Source organism: Monodelphis domestica, chromosome 7, assembly GCF_027887165.1.
Source record: "Monodelphis domestica isolate mMonDom1 chromosome 7, mMonDom1.pri, whole genome shotgun sequence".
NCBI lineage: Eukaryota > Metazoa > Chordata > Mammalia > Didelphimorphia > Didelphidae > Monodelphis > Monodelphis domestica.
In genome coordinates, this window is record NC_077233.1 from 128,109,879 (window position 1) to 128,129,520 (window position 19,642).

The 19,642-nt window shown below is 40.3% G+C and overlaps 1 protein-coding gene across 1 annotated transcript in view; it reads right to left on the minus strand.

The window, feature by feature from the left end:
- The window catches only part of RCL1 (RNA terminal phosphate cyclase like 1), a 66,844-nt gene that overhangs the window by 17,599 nt on the left and 29,603 nt on the right, over positions 1–19,642 (minus strand). The window contains exons 4-6 of the mRNA XM_001365181.4: positions 17,108–17,182; positions 12,295–12,419; positions 681–806 (exon numbers count right to left, since the gene is read on the minus strand). Of these exons, the coding sequence (XP_001365218.1) occupies positions 681–806; positions 12,295–12,419; positions 17,108–17,182 (326 nt within the window). The remainder of the gene's footprint in view (positions 1–680; positions 807–12,294; positions 12,420–17,107; positions 17,183–19,642) is intronic.

The window sequence follows — 19,642 nt, forward strand, 5'->3', positions numbered from 1 at the left end:
GATCTGAAGTGACTATTCCTAGTTGGTAAACTGTGTCAACAGGATTTTGATTCGAGTTCTTAGGACTTAACAGCCAATAATCTTTCTGGAGGAGAGATAATTTATCTACCCTGATGGACAATTGATTCCAGTGGGACTCAATATTGTCTCTTTGTGGTAAGAATAGTCTTGGACTTGGAGCCACAATATCTGGGTCAGAGTTCCAGTTCTGAAGCTTAATAATGGTATGGATCAGACCCTCTATGTCCTCTACTTGATTTCAAATTTCTTGAAGTCAGGAACTTCTTTTCTTTCTTTCTCTTTTCTTTCCTTCCTTCTTTCTCACTTTGCCAGCTCTTTGCCATATAATATATATATATACCATATACCGAGACGAGAGCATCTGTCAAGACTTTTCAAACCGATCTGAATTTTGTATAGGTTTTAAGCCTAAAGAATTTACAAGGCAATCTCCTAGCACAACTGAACAGATCGAGGCTATCTTCCTGCTGATCCTGCTAGGAACATCTTAGAAGCTGCTTCTGAGACCAACCTCCACAGTTCATAAGAAAGAGACAAACCCTTCGCACCTGTCCCCAAATTTAGCCATTTAAAATTTCTGATGCAAGGGAAACAAAAGAAAATAATAAAAACTGTTTTCAGATCTTCCCCCACCTTCAAATGGCACCACAGATACTTACTTTCCAGAGTTGACCCCTTTCATATGGTCTGTGTAAATATAGATATCAGGAATGAATTTGTTAAGTATATTCCTACAGGACTCCACGATGCGGTTGGCGATCTGGGGTGATACCCGTACAGAGTAACTGTTACCTGAAGTTAAGGAATTGGTTTGTGTGGTCCCAGAAGACAAAAGGAGAGAAAAAGAGGGGAAAGATGCAGGAAAAAGCTTTGGATATATTCAGAACACCAGGGTTCAAATTCTGTTTCATTTTCTGGGTTCAAATACTGACATATTAGCTGCATTACCCTGGGTAAATTGCTTCCTTAATCTCCTGGTTGGTAAATCTTGGAACTGGTGCAAAGGAAGAAAATGTCTGATCTGGAACCAGAAGACCTTCTGGTATTCAGATTTCCTTCTCCATAAAATTAGCTAGATAACTCTAAGGTCCCTCCAATTCTGTATCCTATGATCAGTTGAGTAGTGGAACTGTACCTGGCAGTTGTGATGTCTAGTCTCATCTTCTCAGCCCAATGTGTCTCAAGGAAATTCTTTAAGGATCTCTAATGAATTACAACCTCTCCTCACTTACCTAATTTATTTCAGGTTGTCTTCTTACTAAAACAATAAATAAAAAGCCAATACCTTATCAAACTACCCAGGCCTTTAAGATCTTCTATTCTCTGTCCAGCAGCCATCTCCACAACCAAAAATAACCTGTACTTTATGTACATAAAGCCAAGCACCAAACAGTATTCTGTGCCAGGCCAGTGGTTCTCTACAAAGATCTCCAAAAAAAAAAAAGTACATGAGGCTCATTCCTGATGATTCTGCGACTGACAATTCCAACTCACTTTACAGATGAGAAAGTGGAGCCTCAGGGAGCATTAAGTCACTTGCCCAAGATCACATAGTATGTAATAAAAATCAGAACAGAATTTGAACCTAGGAAAATTATATATTTTATTGTTCTCCCTTATTACTCAAGGGCTCTAAAATGGTTCAACAGATATTTTAATTTCTTTTTTAAAAATGTATCTTATTTTTAATGCTAACTTTTATATCACATTAATTTCTGATTATATCCCTCCCCCCTCACCAACCACCAATCTGAGAAGGAAAAAAAGCAGAAAAAAAAGATGCATGAGCAAAACTGGCTTATGCTTTGACTAGATCTGACAATTTATGCAATAATCCACATCCTTAATCCCACAGCTCAGTAAATAAAGGAATAAAAATAAAAATAAAGGAATAAATAAAAAATACATTTTCTTCAACTCTTGCAGAGCCAACCCTTGCCATTATAATTGCACAGTGCTCAGTTTCATTCAATAGTTATTTTCTAAAACCCTCAATACCCACATTTAATTTTCATTACAAAAATAAAGATCTCAAAGTTGAGCTGATGGAAAGAGTATTGGATCTGAATTTGGGAACCCTGGGTTCAAATATCAACAGAGCTATTTTCTGGCAGTATCATCTTGGGAGAGCGAGCTACTTCTGTGCCTCAATTCCCCATCTGTAAAGAGGGGATTGGATCACATGTTCTCCAAAGGCTCTCCCAATTCTAAAAAATTCCTAAGATTGCCCCGACCCCCAATAATGTCCAATTCCAAATTTCAATAGCCTTTTAACTGGTCTCCCTCTCTCTTATGCCTCTTCCCCCTCCAATCTGTCTTATACATGACCACAAGTTCAGGCACAGTAAATAGTACAGAAAAATTTAAATATTTCCGTTTTTAATCTAGTTCTGGTGGCATGAGATTATTGTGGGCTACCTACAACCCTCCCCATGTCTGCCACCTCTGGTGTCATGTAGAAGGTGCTGGGCTGGAGTTAGGAAGACATGAGTTCAGATCTAAATTTCCCTTAATAATAGGTGCTACTCGATTCTTTTTTGGTAGCAAAGAATTGGAAATTGAGACGATGCCTATCAATTGGAGAATGACTGAACAATTTGTGGTATGTGACTATGATAGAATACTATTGTACTCTTAGAAATGATACTCAAGGGGATTTCAGAAAAACCTGGAAAGACTTACATGAACTGATGAAGAATGAAGTGAGAAGAACCAGGAGAACATTGGATACAGTAACAGCAACACTGTGTGATGAACAGCTGTGAATGACTTAGCTATTCTCAGCAACATAATGATCCAAAACAACCCCAAAGGACTCACAATGAAAAATGCTATCCAACTCCAAAGAAGGAACTGATGGAGTCTGCAGATCAAAGCAGAGGATTTCTCACTTTTCTTTTTTTTTTATGTGTCCTCTTCCACAATATGACCAATATGGAAATGTTTTTTTAATACAATAGCACATGTATAACCAATATTAAATTACTTACCATCTCAGGGAAGAAAGAGAAAGGAGAAAATCCAGAACTTGAAATGTTATAAAACAAATACCAAAAATTGCCTTTACATCTAATTGTGGAAAAATAAAACACCATTGAAGTGAAGAAAAGAAGAGTAGGTGCTATTTTTATCTGCTCCCTCAGTATCCTCTATATCATTCTGTCTCTTTAGAATGCCTTCCCACTTCTTTCCCCCATCTCAAGGCTATCCATCCTTCAAAGTCCAGACCCAGATATACCTCCTTCAATAAGACTTTCCTAAATTCCTTTTGTATCCATTACCTATGATGTTTGATTTCTGTTCAATTCTATATTGTTTCTCAACTTTTCCCATGTATGGGGGGGGGGGGGAAGAGAGAGAAGAGAAAAAGAGAAAGAGGGAGAAAGAGACAGAGGGAGAGAGAGAGAGAGAGAGGGAAAAAGGAAGAGGGAGAGGAGAGAAAGAGAAGAAGGAGAAAAAGGAGAACAGGGAAGGGGGGAGAGAGAGAGAAGAGAGGGAAAGGGATAAAGGAAGATGGAGAGAGAGGTAGGTAGAGAGAGAAAGAATGACAGATAAAGAGGGAGAGGGGAAAAGAGAGGAAGAGGGAAGGGGGAGAGAGACACCGAGAAAGAGAGGAAGAGGGGGAAAGGAAGGAAAGGAAGGAAGGAAGGAAGGAAGGAAGGAAGGAAGGAAGGAAGGAAGGAAGGAAGGAAGGAAGGAAGGAAGGAAGGAAGGAAGAAGGGGAGGGGGAGAGAAATAAAGGGAGAAAAAAAAGGAGAGGGAGAGAGACAGACAGAAAAGACAGAGCATTTATTAAATGCTTGCTCTGGTACAAACAATAGTTCTTAACATTGGGAGTACAAATACAAGCAAGCCAGTTCCTGCCCTCAAATTGCTTCCATTCCAAGGGATGGGAAGACAATTTGTAAAGGGATACATGAAGAGGGGAGGAGAAGCAACATACTGTGTGGATGCTGAGAAGTACTGTGGGTATCTGACGACCAATTCAGATAAAGAGAAAGCTCACCTATCAGACCCAGGGACAGAGCCGAAGGCTGGGAGGAAGGGGAGATGAGGATGATGGCCAGAGTGTAAGCATCACAGTGAAGTGATTTCATCTTGGATCTTGGATTCATCTTGGAATCAGAGGCCATGGATAAGAAAAGATACCCTGCCCTGACACTTACAATTATATAAACTTTGGCAAGTCACTAGTTCTGAGTCTCAGTTTCTCTTACCTATAAAATGGGAGCAATGACACATTCCCCCTAAGAGTGTTGAAAGTAATTCATTTTGCAAACCTTAAATCATTACAGAAACATGAGCAACTGTTGGGGAAGGGGAGAGGGACAAGACATGATTTTAGTAATATAGGGAAATCTCAGTTGAAGAACCTTCTTCTACGTTATGTCCCATTATCTTTTCCTGTTTCTCTTGGAGACCCTGGCATAGAATCTTGTTAGTAAGTTCTTGATAAATATTTGTTAATTGACTCCAAAGGCCAAGATCCAAAATGAGGAAAGAATTAAGAGGAATTTTTCAAGCCCCACAGAGTGTGGTTAGATCACACCCTCAGCCATAAATAGCTCCAGACTAACAGTCCCAGGCTTCACTCACACCCTTTCCCCAAGGCAGGTATCTTACTTGTAAAAGCCTAATTGAAAAGAAGTTTAAGTTCAAGCTGTCCCCTCAATCCAGTCTCGTGATTCACTGGGGCCATTCACTCTCTTTAGAAAAAACCCAGAGCCAGAAACTCCTTTTCTCAAAATAATTGCCTCCTATTTACATGGTGCCTTTAGCTCTTCCCAAATATTATTCTGGTTTGTTTTCGTGACACTCTTGTGCAATAAAAACAGTACTTTTAGCCTCCTTCTCCAAAGAAGAAAACAGAGAAACAGGTTAAATGTTTTGTTAGAGGTCCTGAAGCTCTGATGTGTCCATCTCTTATAAAAGATAAACTTCCTTGTCTGTCCCACTACAGCAAAGCGTTTCAGGTGATTTTCATTCAAGCCCAGCATCTCCATGAAGCTCTTCCTTGTGCCCCCGCATTTATAACCCCCGTCTCCTCAGATATCACATTACTGAGGCCACTTTGTATAGTGGATATAGTCAAACAGGAAGACTCAAGTTCAATTCCTACCCCAGACACTGAACTATAGCTGTGTAACCCTGGACAGAGCACATAACCTGTTTGCCTCAGTTTCCCCAACCATAAAACAGAGATAATACTAACACGTACCTTTTAGGATTATTGTGTAGATAGAATGTTTAATAAACCTTGAAAGCACACAAGCATTATTGTTACAGTCCTTTGTTTTATAGCTCAAATATTCACAGCTGTACTCTTTGTGGTAGCAAACAACTGGAAACCACTGGTTCCCATTAATCAGAGAATGGCTGAACAAAATGTGGTAGAAGAATGTAATGGAAAATTACTGTACTATGATGAATATGAGGAATTCAAGGGAACATGGGAAGACTTGTATGAAGTGACAAAAAACAAAGAACATAGTGACTCCAATATTATAGATGGAAATACCAAAAAGCAGCTGAACTTAGAATAATTCCAATGGAAGATGTAACATAGCCTCCTCCTCTTGGAAGAGAGGTCACAGCATCCTAGAGGTACAGCCAGAAAGGATCTCCCAGGACACTAAGTCCAACCCCCTCCTTTTCTAGATGGCAGAACCCAAACTGGGTAAGGAACTTACTTTGGGAAACCCAGCTCTCAAGAGTTGGGAGATGGAATCTTAACTCAGTCCTTCTTGACTCTTAGTCTAGGCTCTATCCATTGTCCCCTTTGGTTGCTTTTTGGTTAATTATGCTTAACTGGTTTTGGGGGTTTTTTTGGTTCCAAGGGAGGGTTGGAGAAGGCAGTTAAAAAAGGCATCCTTTTTTTTTTTTAAATGGGAGAAGGAAAGGAGAGAGTAACCTACATCCTGACAACTGCAGGAATCCTTGGCAGCTTCTAAAAATTCCAAAAGTTAAGAGCCAAGAAGCTTCTATCATCTCCCACGATGGTGTCTGAGAGGAGATCTGAGCCAGGAAAGGGAAGCTCTTTATGGAAATCAGTCCTCTGGGAAGCCTAGGGTCAGTCAACAAGGAGAAACATGATCACACCACGAGATCTACCACTGCCCTTGTCAGCCTCCACCCCAGCTTGTTTATCTGACACGCACCGGACCAGAAAGACTTTGTCCCAGTGCTGCTGGTGCAATTCCATGGAACAAAACAAAGTGTCCCATTCTCTCCTCCATCAGGCAGCCAGGAGGGAGCAGCCCAGAATAAGAGGTCACTCAGCCTGCTCAGGCCCTGCCTCTAGCAGAAAACCAGCATCTGTCCTCTCCTGAGCCAGGATAGTTCTTTCTGGGGAAGCTCCTGGGAAGGGCAGAAGTTGAAAGAGGAGAAAATGCAGCATTGAAAAACAGATAAGAAGCAAAAGGTTCATTTCTACCCAAAACAATTCTCCAAACACAGACCTAAATTTAAACCTGCCTTGTAGGTAATTAGCCAAAAGCTGACCAGCTACACAGCCACCAGACCCCAATTCTGGCTCAAATAATAGAGTAAACCCCAGTAAAAAGGAACATTTTGGGGGAGAGAGTGGTTAAACTGAAAGTAGAATAAATATTCAGATGGTGGCTGGCTACAAATTGGCTTTCGTATTTTTAAGAATTTTAGACAGGTTGCAGGATACAAAATAAACCCACATAAATCATCAGCATTTCTATATATATTTCCAACACATCCAGGCAGCAGGCATTAGAAAGAGAAATTCCATTTAAAATTACCCAAACAATATAAAATGTTTAGGAATCTATTTACCAAGACAAACACAGGAATTATATGAACACAACTATAGAACACATTCCACACAATTAAAACTAAATGTAAATAATTGGAAAAACATTAATTGCTCATGGATAGGATGAACTAACATAATAAAAATGACAATCCTACCAAATTAGTTTACTTATTACACCAAACTACCAAAAATCTTTATCGAATTAGAAAAAATTATAACAAAGTTCATTTGAAAGAACAAAAGATCAAGAATAATCATGAAAAAAAAAATGTGAAGGAAGGTGGCCTAGCAGTACCAGATCTTAAACTGTACTATAAAGCAGTGGTCATCAAAACAATATGGTACTGGCTAAGAGACAGAAAGGGAGGGAATCAATGGAACAGACTTGGGGTAAAGGACATCAGCAAGCTAGCGTACAATAAACCAACGATCCTAGGTTTGGGGACAAAAACCCACTATTTGACAAAAACTGCTGGGAAAAATTGGAAAACAGTATGGGAGAGATTAAGTTTAGATCAATATCTCACCACCCTACACCAAGTTAAATTCTCAAGTTTCAATGGAGAATCTGAGTAGATGATCTCTAATTTTACAGAAGAGGAAACTGAGGCCATTCAAGGCAAAAACTCCTAGGTCATGACAAGTAGGAGAAGGGTTTGTTAGTCATCTACTTTGTGCCAGAAACTTTTTATCTTTAGGTGCTATTATAATCTCCACTTTATAATTGGGGCAATGAGGTTGTGACTTGCCCAGGGTCATGCAGCTAATAAGTATATGAGGCTGGATTTGAACTCAGGGATCTCTGCACTATGGCATTCCCACCTGCCTCTAATGAGGAATTAGTTACAAATCAGAGGTAACTTTGGGTCCTGGAATCAAGTGTAGCTGTCCAGGCATTGTATTGTGCTCGGTTTGGCAGGAGATGATAAATCACCTGTTACTGACTGATGAACTATTCCAGCCTTTCACAAATTAGGTATAAGACAGTGAACCTGTGTCTGAGAATCTCAGCAGCATTTTTTTAAATCCAGGATCAGAATATCTGAAATACTAGTGATTTTGATTATAGAAACCTATTAAAGAGAAGTAACCTTAATTTTAAAAAATCAAATTTAAAAATTAAAATTAAATAAATTAAAATGTAAAAATCCCCCCAAATTAAAAAAAAAACAACACCTTGGGATTTTGTAAGGGGCTGTTGAATTCAAGTTTTTGAGGTGTTTAGAAGTGACTTTAAAAACAGGAAAGTCATTCTAAATCATCTAATTAAATAAAATTTAAAAAATTTTTTAAAATAGGAAAATTGCCATCTGCCTGGGATTTTGTTGTTGTTCAAACCTTTACCATCTGTCTTAGTATCCATTCTAAGATAGAAGAGACATAAGGGTTAGGCAATGAGATTAAATGACTTGTCCAAGGTCATACAACTAGAAAGGGTCTGAGACTAGTTTTGAACCCAGGTCCTCCTGACTCCAGGCCTGGCACTCTATCTACTATACTACCAAGCTGTCCATCTTATTTCCACTATCTCCACCCCCACCCCAGGTTGGGTTAAATGTGGTGTTCCCAAGTACTTTAAGTACCTAGGTATTCTAGCTTTCAAAAGCCTATGTACTAAGAATCCTAAAAAAGGTGAGCAACAACAGATGAAATTTAAAGGCCTCAAAGTAATATAATAAGGGGAGTTCAATTTGGAAGGGAGCACAGAGAACATCAGGTCTAACTTCCCTCATTTTATTTTATTTTAAACGAATAATTTTTCCCCCAATTACATGCAAAAAGCCAATTTTTAACATTCATTTTTCTATAATTTTGAATTCCAAATTCCCTCCTTCCTTCCCCAAGAAGGTAAGCAATTTGATCCATAACAGCCCTCATTTTACAAAAGAGGAAACCAAGTCACAGATAGATACCGAAGAACACACAAGGTTCAGTAAAGCAGGAGAATCAGAATTCAAACAAAGGGCTTCGGATCCCACATCCTATGCTTGTTCCCTTGGCCTGTGCCCCTAAGGAACTCTCCAGCCACTCAATAAACCAGCTTTCTTTTTCATTCCAAACAAATGTTCCTGAATCACCCACTGTGTGCAGAGAGACCTGAGCAAGGCATCAGGAAGATGCAAAGTTTATAAAATCTAGAGTCCTGGTTCTCATGGAATTTACATTACAGTCAACTAGGTGGCCAGGAAACAAGCACAGATAATGAGAGTACACACTATGCCCTGAGAAGGGTGCAAGGCAAAAAGCTGCGTGAGTTCTGAGGGGAAGATTATTATCGGTCATTCAGTGGCACCTCGAGAAGAAGCCTTTAAAGGATGGCGCGAGATTTCAGACAGCCGAGGACTCCAGAAAACGTCCCTCTTCCTCTCCTGCACAGAGGTCCCTCATACCGTCACCAAGGGATCACAGGAAAGGCATCCAAGGTTCTCCCCCCTGATAATGGGCCACATAATCAGAAATCCCAGATAAACCATTTTTCGACCACTGCAATTCCTGTTTGGAGGCTGCCTGCTAGCATGACACCTGGTGGCAAGGAGTGACACGACGGGTCACTGGGAAGAGACTGAAGCCCCCTTTTAGTGGCCTGCTGCTTCAAGTGTGCTAGCTCATTAGGTACAAAACATATTTTGCTAAAAATCTCAGCAAGCCACACCCTAGGGTCAATGGGCCAGTATCTGGATGCCTAGGAATTAATGGGGGGAAGAAGGAGAGGCTTGGCAAAGGATTTTTGGCTACACTGGATTAAAAAAATCCCAATATAACAAAGCTCAAGGGATCGTCAAATGATTTTGCCAAGATGAGATTTTATAATAAGGAAGAGATGCTAGAAATGCTAGAAATCACAGTTCTTGAATTGTGCGTCAGCTATGGGGGGGAGGGGGAGAAAAGAAAATGATCTTTGTCTCCAGTGAATAATGTTTGGAAATGCTCAAATTAAAAAAAAAAGAAAAAAGAAATCACAGTTCTGGCCTTTTGGAGGACATTACAGAATAACTTTTTAGCCTTTTTGTACTAAAATAGGAGAAAATTTGACCCCAATGGGCAGAGAAAGAGAGATTATGAGTCTCTAACCTTGCCCACTTTTCTCCGTTCAGCAGTTATTTTCTTGAGGAGTTTATCTGGTGTTTAGGATGTTATTAGGGTTGGAGAGGGAAGAAAAAGGAATGAATTACTTCAGACAAGATGAAGAATTGTCAGGACATTGACAGGTGCTCAGCTTGTTTCTTTCTGCTCTGTCCCTTCATTCTATCAAAAAATGATCCCAATCAGGTATTTTTCTTAAGAACAAAATGGCTTATAGGAAGGAAGAATCAGATTAAGTATGGCACTAGAAAGTTTTATACAGAATTTATCAACAAAAGCTATAGAAAACCTGGCCACATACAACACATCTTTCTATAGAAAAAACCTAACCTGCCCATGTCTTTGGTTATTATTTTTAGGAATTTTAAAAATATATTATATATATATAATATATAATAATAATTATTATTATTTTTAGGAAAATGTGACTAAATGAACCAGTCACACATAGGGAGAGGCTATGGAAAATATCAGAGATCTTATTATAACCAGATATTTTCTCACAGTATTTACAAAGGATTAAACAAGGGAGTAGATAATTCTAAAACCCACAGCAGCGATACTCAGAACATGAATATAAGCTTCAGATGGCTCTTTGTTAAGAATATTATAACTGTTACCAGATTGAAAGGATACGTCATTCCTGAGATGTTTGATTTCATGAGCTGAACGGGTTCCAACATTAACATTTAGAGAACACCTAATCTAATCCCCTCATTTTAGACAGGAGGAAAACAAGCACCCCTTTCTAGAGTCTGAAGAATAACTTCCTTCAAGGTGGAATGGCTAATTAAGCAACCAAACTGGGACTTGAACCTGGGTCATCTCATTACAAATCCAGCGCTCGTTCTATATTATACCATACTGCTTCCCCTCCTCTATGGTCCTAAACCAGAGTTCTGCTATTTACAGAACCAAGGGGGGGAGGGGGGGAAAAGGGTTTTAGAAAGCATCTGGGTCATTTGCCCATGATACCGTGTGTCTACAGAGGACGGGAAGAGCTCAAGTAATTTTTTAAGTATCCTTCCAGCTCCTAAATTCCACCGTGCTAGCCTAACTGCATAGTTACTTTGTTTCAAGATTTGGTGGGAAAATCATTCTGAATAGAATCCCGATCTTTCACCCCCATGGATCTGGATCCAAGGTATCCAGAGACTTTGGACTGTAACAGAGTGGCAAAACATGACCAGAAGGCAGTATAGGAGGAAAAAAACACAGGTCTTCGAATTCAAATACTTGGATTTCTATCTGTAGCAAGGGAAGGTGGAAGTTGCAAGAATGATTGACAGGTCTTAAGACTCAGAATCTTTCATGAGCTGGTTGGGTCAGAGTTCCAAGGAGCAGTTTTCCAACTGGCTCAGTCTGGGGCTGAAAGTGAAGAAGGAAGGTGTGTAGCTGAGATTCCCTGAACAAACCACCTATCAAGCAACTGGCCTTGGAGGATCACCTGGCCGAGGGTGAGAGGAAAATCTCCAGTCTTCCTGGTGGACAGATTGAATGGGGAAAAGACCTCGACCTTGCTGGGACCATCTGAGGACACCACAGCTTGGATTCCTGATACCTGACCACTCATTGACCCCGTGTGTGTGAGATTCTGGGTTTACTGGGGGATGTATTCTTAATAGTCTTTAGTTAAGATAATTAGTGTAAGCTTAGATAATTAAATACAGTGGGTAAAAAGTCAGACTATCCTTCTCCTTATTCCTTCCCCAACATCTTTTCCTTCTCTATTAATAAACTTAAGTTATTTAAATGTGATTTTTCCCTTGCGTATAAACCCTTTCCCCTTTGATAAAATCCCCATAATATAACCCAGATCATAAGGATTTAAGGCACAAAGTCAAGATCCACAATCAAATTTTAGAGACAGGATACTGAGACTCAGAGGTCAAAGGACGAGTCCTGGTTCATATATAGTAAAAGCAAGATTAAAATTCAAACCAGAGCACTCCAACTCAAAATTTTTCCTACATCATTCTGTAATTGATTAAAAACAATGACAACAACAAAAAAACACTCTTACTTTCCATTTTGGACTCAACACTAAGTACTGGTTCCAAAGCAGAAGAGAGGTAAGGGCTAGGCAATGGGGAGGGGGCTGAGGGTGGGGGTGGTTAAGCGACTTACCCAGGATCCCACAGGTAAGAAATGGCTGAGGCCAGATTTGAACCCTGGATTCCCAGGTCTAGGCCTGGCTCTCTATCCACTGAGCCACTAGCTACCCCCTCCATAATTTTCCTTAATTATGTATTTAAATGAGTTTAAAACATTTTCCTCATCTCTTGACTAGGGATAACACTACCTACCTACCTTGCAGGTCTGTTGCAAAAAGAGTGATTTTTAGACCTTAATACCCAAGATAAATGTGAGGTGCCATTATCACTGTTACCAAATTAAAAGGATACGCCATTCCTCGGATACGTTTGATTTTGCCAGGGTCTGTGAGCTGAATGGGTTTCAACAGCTTCCTCACGGGGCAAGAGAAGAAGACTTCACCTCCCCCTCCTGGGGGCATTCCTCTTCGGACAATCTAAAATGCAATTGCAGTGGCGGAGAAGGGAAAAATAAGAAAACATTAATTTGAGGGGAAGACACCAAAAACATGAAGTGATTAAAGCAAGGGAGTAAATCATTCTAAAATCAACTGTGAAACTTTAGAACATGGATGTAAGCTGTAGGTGGCTTTGTTGGGAAGCTGCCACTTGATATGGCTTCTGGTTTCCAAATCTGAATTCCATATTATTCCCATTTCATCAGGGCACAGATTATTTAGCATTAATGGGCTTCAGAATCACAGAACTGGCAGCACCATTGTTCTACATCAAGAGGCAAGTCAATAAGCACAAATGCTTATTGTGTACCAGGTATTGTGCATTCTAACACGGGCAAGACAAAAAAGGTCTCCTTTCTTGCCCCCCTATGTGGAAGCACAATGGAAAAAGAAGAGTCAAGAGCAGAGACTGGAGAGAATTGACGAAGTGAAGATGGTGACCGTGGCCATTCCCTTTTCCTTTTAAAAAAAAAATCCTCTCCTTCTGTCTTAGAATCAATACTAAATACTGATTCCGAGGCAAAAGAGCAATAATGTCTAGGCAATGGGGATTCAGTGACTTGTCTAGGATCATCCAGGAATCGTCTGAGGCCATATTGGAACCCATAACCTCCTGTCTCTGAGCCTGCCTCTCCATCCACAAAAGCTACCTAGCTGTCCCAGATCATTCTCTTTAATTTTTTTATTTTGTCATTTTTTAAAATAAACCCTTACCTTCCATCTTGGAGTCGATACTGTGTATTGGCTCCAAAGCAGAAGAGGGATAAGGGCTAGGCAATGGGGGTTAAGTGACTTGCCCAGGGTCACATAGCTGGGAAGTGTCTGAGGCCAGGTTTGAACCCAGGACCTTCCATCTCTAGGCCTGGCTCACAATCCACTGAGCCACCCAGCTGCCCCCTCATTCCCTTTTAAAATAGAAGTTCTAAAAGGAATTGAAGGGGCCAAAGGGCCAGAGAGATCTCTTGGTTTTAGAAGGCCACAGAGGTGGAAGGATCTTCTGGGGTGAAAAGTTGCTTAATAATGGGGATGAAAGTACCTAGAATATTTTTCAGAGTGATACTTTCTGGAGTTGGTCAGCCCAGGGCTGACATAACCCAGGCCTCCACTTATATGCATACTGTGAAAAAATAATGGGGAGCTGAAGCCCAAGGCAAATAAAATGACAATAAGAAAGCACTAAGTATCTTTAATGAGCACACAACACTAAAGCTAGGTGAATTACATCTTGCCCCTTCTGGACCAGAACTGTGATTTTACTTCCAGGGCAATGTTTCCCTCTACCAAAGTTCCTGATTATTTTGTTCTGCAGTTTTTATTCGTCCAGGGTTGTCTGGGGTCCAGCCAGTCTTGCTGATTCTGAAGTCACCCAACCTCCATGCTGTCTCTTGACATGGGGGAGAAAAATGGGCAGAATTGATGGCTGGGCCACTGTATGTTCCTGGAAAAATCAGGGATAATATAATGGAAAGGGAGAAGCAAACATTGCCCTCATCTCTGGAAATGAGATGATTGGAATATGCAAACTGGAGACCAATAAAAAGGACTTCAATCCATGAGGCAAAATTCTAAAATAAATTATTGAAGAGATTTTTAGTAAATACCTAGAGACGGAAGCAGAGATCTTGGAAGAACTAGCATGGCTTCATCAAGAAAGTGAATCAACCTCTTGTCTTTTCTATCTTTAACAGGAGAATTCTCCATTAGGAGAAAGCTTTGCAACCAGAGGACCTCTTTTAGCAAAAACTGATAGCATTTCTCATATTTTTAAAAATGGAAATGATAGAAAAATAGGACTAAATGACATTTAACTAGTTCAAAGTGGTTTTGAGTCAATGAATGACATTAGTCATGATATTAATCATTAATAGTTCAATGTCTCAAGTGGAAAGAGCACCAGGCCTGGAATCTGGAGGACCTGGGTTCAAATCTAGTCTCAGACACTTCTGGCTGTTGTAACCCCAGGCAAATCACTGAACCCCAATTACGTAGTGCTTATTGCTCGTCTGCCTTGGAACCAATACTTAGTATTGATTCTAAGACAGAAGACAAGGATTAATTAAAAAAAAAAGTTAATGCAATCTTGGGCTGCATTAAGAAGTCCAAGCCTGTGCGGGTGACAGTCACAATGTACTCTGCCCTGGTCACACTCTCTCTGTGGTAATGTGTTCAGTTCTATCAATACCATTTTCCTAGAAGAGATGTGCCAATCAGTTGCCCAATGATTACACCTGTGCTCTCCTTACAATGTCCTATAATAACCCTCCCTGGCCAGCATTCCCCTCCATGTCCCCTTCTATTAGAATGGAAGCCACCTGAGGACAAGGAACATCTGGCATAGTAGAGCCGTCCGTAGTTAGTTAAATACTTAATAGATGCTTTCTGATTCATTCTGTGCTCCATATTTTAGGAAGGACACTGATAAACTGGAAAAAATCCAAAGGAAGATGACCAAGATATCCTTCTAGGTCCTTAAGATTGTGTTTAGTACTGGCTGAAAGAATTTTTACTCTTAAGAGAATGGGGGTAGTACAAGTAAGGGTGCCAGAATTGAACTTGTTCTGTGTGGTCAAACTAGAAACAAGTGGAAGTTAGAAAGAGGAAAATCTAGGCTTTTTATAAATATTAGAGCTATCCAAAAGTCAGGGCTACATTCAGGTGGTAAATGTCTGCAGAGATCATCAAGCCAAGGTTGGATGGCCATTAGTTAAGTGTTCTAGAATGGATTCCACTCAGATGTTTGAACAAGATGGCCTTTGAGGGCCCTTCCAACGCTGAGATTCTGTCAAAGTACTTCGTGAACCTCAGAATGGGACCGTGACAAACTGTCATGCATCCAGAGGGGCAGCCAAGAAAGGGGGCAGGCTAGAGTTTTTAGGTTTATTAAAGATCATTAGGAATAAAGAGGATACAAAATAAAAACCATGTGCCCATGGCTGGTTTAGCCATTTCAAAATCCCCACTCACCACCATCACCACTGGCTGCATGCCAAAAAAAGAGGAAGAGCCACATCTCCCACTGACTTTATCCTCTGTCTACAGGAAGTACGTAATGACAGGAAATCAGTGGGCTCTCAGGAAATGTAGTTCTTTTTTTTTTAGGGTAACAGATTTTCAATTATACAGTATGAGGTTCATTTAACTGGGGATGGCAACCCTTCCCATCCACTAAAGACTTTGCAGATACATGAAAGGAAGGAAGCTAAGTCAGCTACGTCTCCCTTTCTCTCTAGGCTGCTTTCCCAAATCTTTCCATAAAGGTCCTCTCATCTTTCCCAGCCATTTTTTCCCCACTCTTCTGCCTTAGAACTGATACATAGTATTGATTCCAAGATGGAAGGTGAAAGTTAATTTTAAAAAAGAAAGTAGACTCTTTGGAGTAAGTGTCTTTACTCCTTGTATCTGTATTTCCTTTGCTTAGCATAGCACTTAGCCTATGGGAAGTACTTTAAAAATGCTTCTTGACTTGACAAATACTAAAGAGAAATTAAACTAATCCTGCTTGACCACAAAGTCAGAACTAGGAGTAGTCAGGTTGTGGCTGTTCTTCCTGTTTCTGAAAAGGGCAAATGATGTCATGACTTGCTCACGAACTGGACTTAAGGGAGGCAGAATCACACAAAGTCGTTAGCCTAGCCTCCCTCTTTCTTCTAGTCATCAAAGTCCAGTGGCAAGACTTTAAAAGTCAGGATGCAGGAGTTGCTTGGCATCTTTGAGGTCTGACCAAGCTCTGCAGCACCTGCTTCAGTCACCTTCATAGTCACTGAGACAAACTCATCTGCCCATTCTGCTGGGGGAAGTCTTCACACATTTGGTGGAGACATTCCCCTAAATCCATCCACAGGACTAAGACCTGTCAGTGGCTCTCATTCTGGTTTAGCTAGTCTGCTGAGATGGTTTTACTGGGATGTGACCATTGCACATGCTATAGCTTCTTTGAGCCACAGGTGAGAATTGGGTGATGGTGGACACCACGAAAAGTGAAAAGCAGCCATGAAAAAGGGCCTGGCAAGCCCTCATGCCAGAGAGACTAGGCTTCTCTGAATATCCCCATATCCCCAAGGAGCAGTCAGGTAGAAGATGAACAGAATCAGAAGGATGCTAGTGATAAAGGAAAATTTTCCATCAATCAGATCTATCCAAAGGTAGATTGCACTGCCTCAGAAGATAACCCATCATTGGAGGTGTCACCTGGATGGCAAGATGAAATAGAAGGGATTCTGGGGGTAGTTAGGGGGCTCAGGGGAGAGAGAGCTAGGAGGTCCTAGGTTCAAATTCAAATTTGGACTCAAACACTTCATACCTATGAGGCCCTGGGCAAGTCACCTAATCTCCACTACCTATCCTTACCTCTCTTCTGCCTTGGAACCCATACCTAACATTGATTCCAAGATGGAAGGTAAAGCTTTAAAAAGAGAACCCCAATATTCTTCCCAATTCTGAAATTCTCTGAGCTATCATGATTAATATAGGGATCTTTCCCCTAAATTTTATTTTTAAGAAAACCTGATAGCTTACTTCATTGTGTCAAATAAATTTTTACTTAAATCAAGAATGAAAGGAAAGTTATAAGACATGGCTGATGGAAAATGGAGCAACACATTCAAGAAATACTCTTTTGAGCAGAAGAAAACAAATTTAAGAAGAACCTATAGCTCCCCATTTCTTACCTTAAGCTCAAATGATTCTCCATCAATTCCAAACTGTTTCAATAAAGGTAGGGCTGTTGCCTTCAGAACATCCACCTATAAAGTAATTTTTAAGAGATAAATTAAGATATGAAAAGAAGGAAGAGCAGCAAAATATATACACATATATATGCATATATAAAATAAGCAGTTATTAATTATTTACGATGTGCCAGATACTGTGTTGAGGGCTGGGGATAGATATAAAGACACAGAGACAGTCTCCCTCTGATAGTATGGCACAATCAGTGGAGATTCAGCCTCTACACCAAGAAGACTTCGAGTTCAAATCTTGCTTCTGATATATACTAATTTTGTAACCCTTTAAACTCCAGCTTGGTAGGACTCATCAGAGCTTGGTCCACTGACACAGCACATCAAGAGTCAGCAGAGTTGACTTAAGTTCCAAGTTCTTAGAAGAGAATGAGAATCATACCTTACATCGAGTATCTATGTCCTAATATGGCATCTAGATGGATAGAGTCCTGGGCATGGAATCAGGAAGACCTAAGATTACATCTATCTCAAACCCTGGCTTTGTAACTCTGGACTTGCCTTAATCCACTGAAGAAAGAAATAGCCACCTACCTCCTCCAGTTACCTTTGCCAAGAAGACCCTGTGGATAGTATTTCCTCAGGGTTTTGAAGAGTCAGAGAAGACAGTAATTTTTTTTAAATGCCTAAGCAATGAAGTTTGCTAAACAAATAACTCCACTTTCTATAGAGGTTTAAGATTTAAAAGGCTTATTTAAAGTGTCAGGTCCATATTTTGCAGCTAGAGAAATAGTACCACAGAAAAGGTAAGTAACTTGCCTTGCATCACCTAGCTAAATTGGTTAAATAAGCACAAGGATAAATAATGAGCAATTCACATCATGCACAGAGTTCTAGAGCAAAGCCCCCAATAGATGGTAGATAAGAATGTGAGGTACGCAGGATGGGCAGGCTTCCTGAAGGAGGTGATTTCTGAGGAGAGTTTTAAAGGACAGATGGCAGCTTAGTAGGTGAAAAGAGACCAATATTTTAGGAGTGGGGAACACGGCGAGCAAAGAACATGGAAGGGGAAGGGGTAGGGCTCCTTGGAGAGATAGAAAAGACCACAGCTTGGCTAGAAGTTAGCACATGAGGAGCTCTGTCTGGGAGAAGAGGCTGGCACCAGATTTAAGGATGAGGCCAGGGGAACCCTTGGACGAGAGAACTCCCTCTCCTCCTGTAGCTCAGAACTTTCTCTGAAATGCAGAGGTTCTGAGAGTTCCTGAGGCCTCTGAGTGGGTAAGAGATTTACTTGGAGTCACACAACCAATAGTATAACAAAGAGACCCCGATTCTGAAATGAGCTTTTTCCTCATCCCTTCCCCCAAACCAGAATAAGCTTCCTTTTCAGACTTCACATAGCATGATGTTTTCTATCTTTTTTTTTTAATGCACTTCACCATACAATGATGGGATTCATGAGAGTTGTGTACATCTGGGTCTTATTCCTTTTACTAGCCTGGAAGTTCCCTGAAGGGAAAGAGAGTGTCAAATTCAAAGGGGTGCCACTACACCTTCGGGCCACATACTGACTTGGAAAACCATGTATTCATATCACAACATCTCTTTGAGTGTATTTTTATTTATTTTGTTAAATATTCTCCAGTTATATTTAAATCTGGTTAGGGCCACCCAAAGACATTTTTGCCTTCTTCAGGCATCTCTAGACAGGCAAATACTTCAGAGTAGCTGGCGGCTGGTCCCTTCACCTCCTTCGCTCCGTTTCTATGAATGATGGGGAGCAAAGAACCATCAGGAAGGATGGAGCATTTTATAGTTAGAGAGGGACCTTACAAGTTATCTAGTCCAACCCCCTCATTTTACAGATAAGAAACCAGAGGCCAAGCAATAAGTGACCACATCAGGATTTGTCCCTCTCCCCCTTCCCATTTCCCAAGCCTGCTCTCTCCTCTACTTCCCAACTGTCTGCTTGCACTGGAAATCTCCAGCAACCATGACAGATTACTAATTTTAATGATTTTCATGTCCAGGTTCATCTCTTCCATGAACAAAACACCCTAAGTTAAAATAAAACAAAATACTCTTTAAAAACTACATTTCCTAGGAAATTAGGTTCTATGCGTCCTTTCCCCCTTCATTCTAGAGCTTTCCTTCTGCTAAACTGTTTTACTATTTATTTTGCATAAATATATACATCTATAAAAAAACACATGTACATACAAAAATAAATATTTACCTATAAAACATATTTATACATATATTCACACAGGTCATTAGGTCATACAGTAGACTAGGCTTAGAATCAGAAAGACTCATCTTCATGAGTTCAAACCTAGCTTCAGATACGGACTAGCTGCATGACCCTAGACAAATCACTTAATCCTACTTGCCTTAGTTTCCTCACCTGTAAAACGAGCTGGAGAAGGAAACGGCAAACCACTCTACTACGTTTGCCAAGAAAACCCCAAATGAGGTCACAGAGAGTCAGACATGATTGAACAACACCAGTAAAACATGCATAGG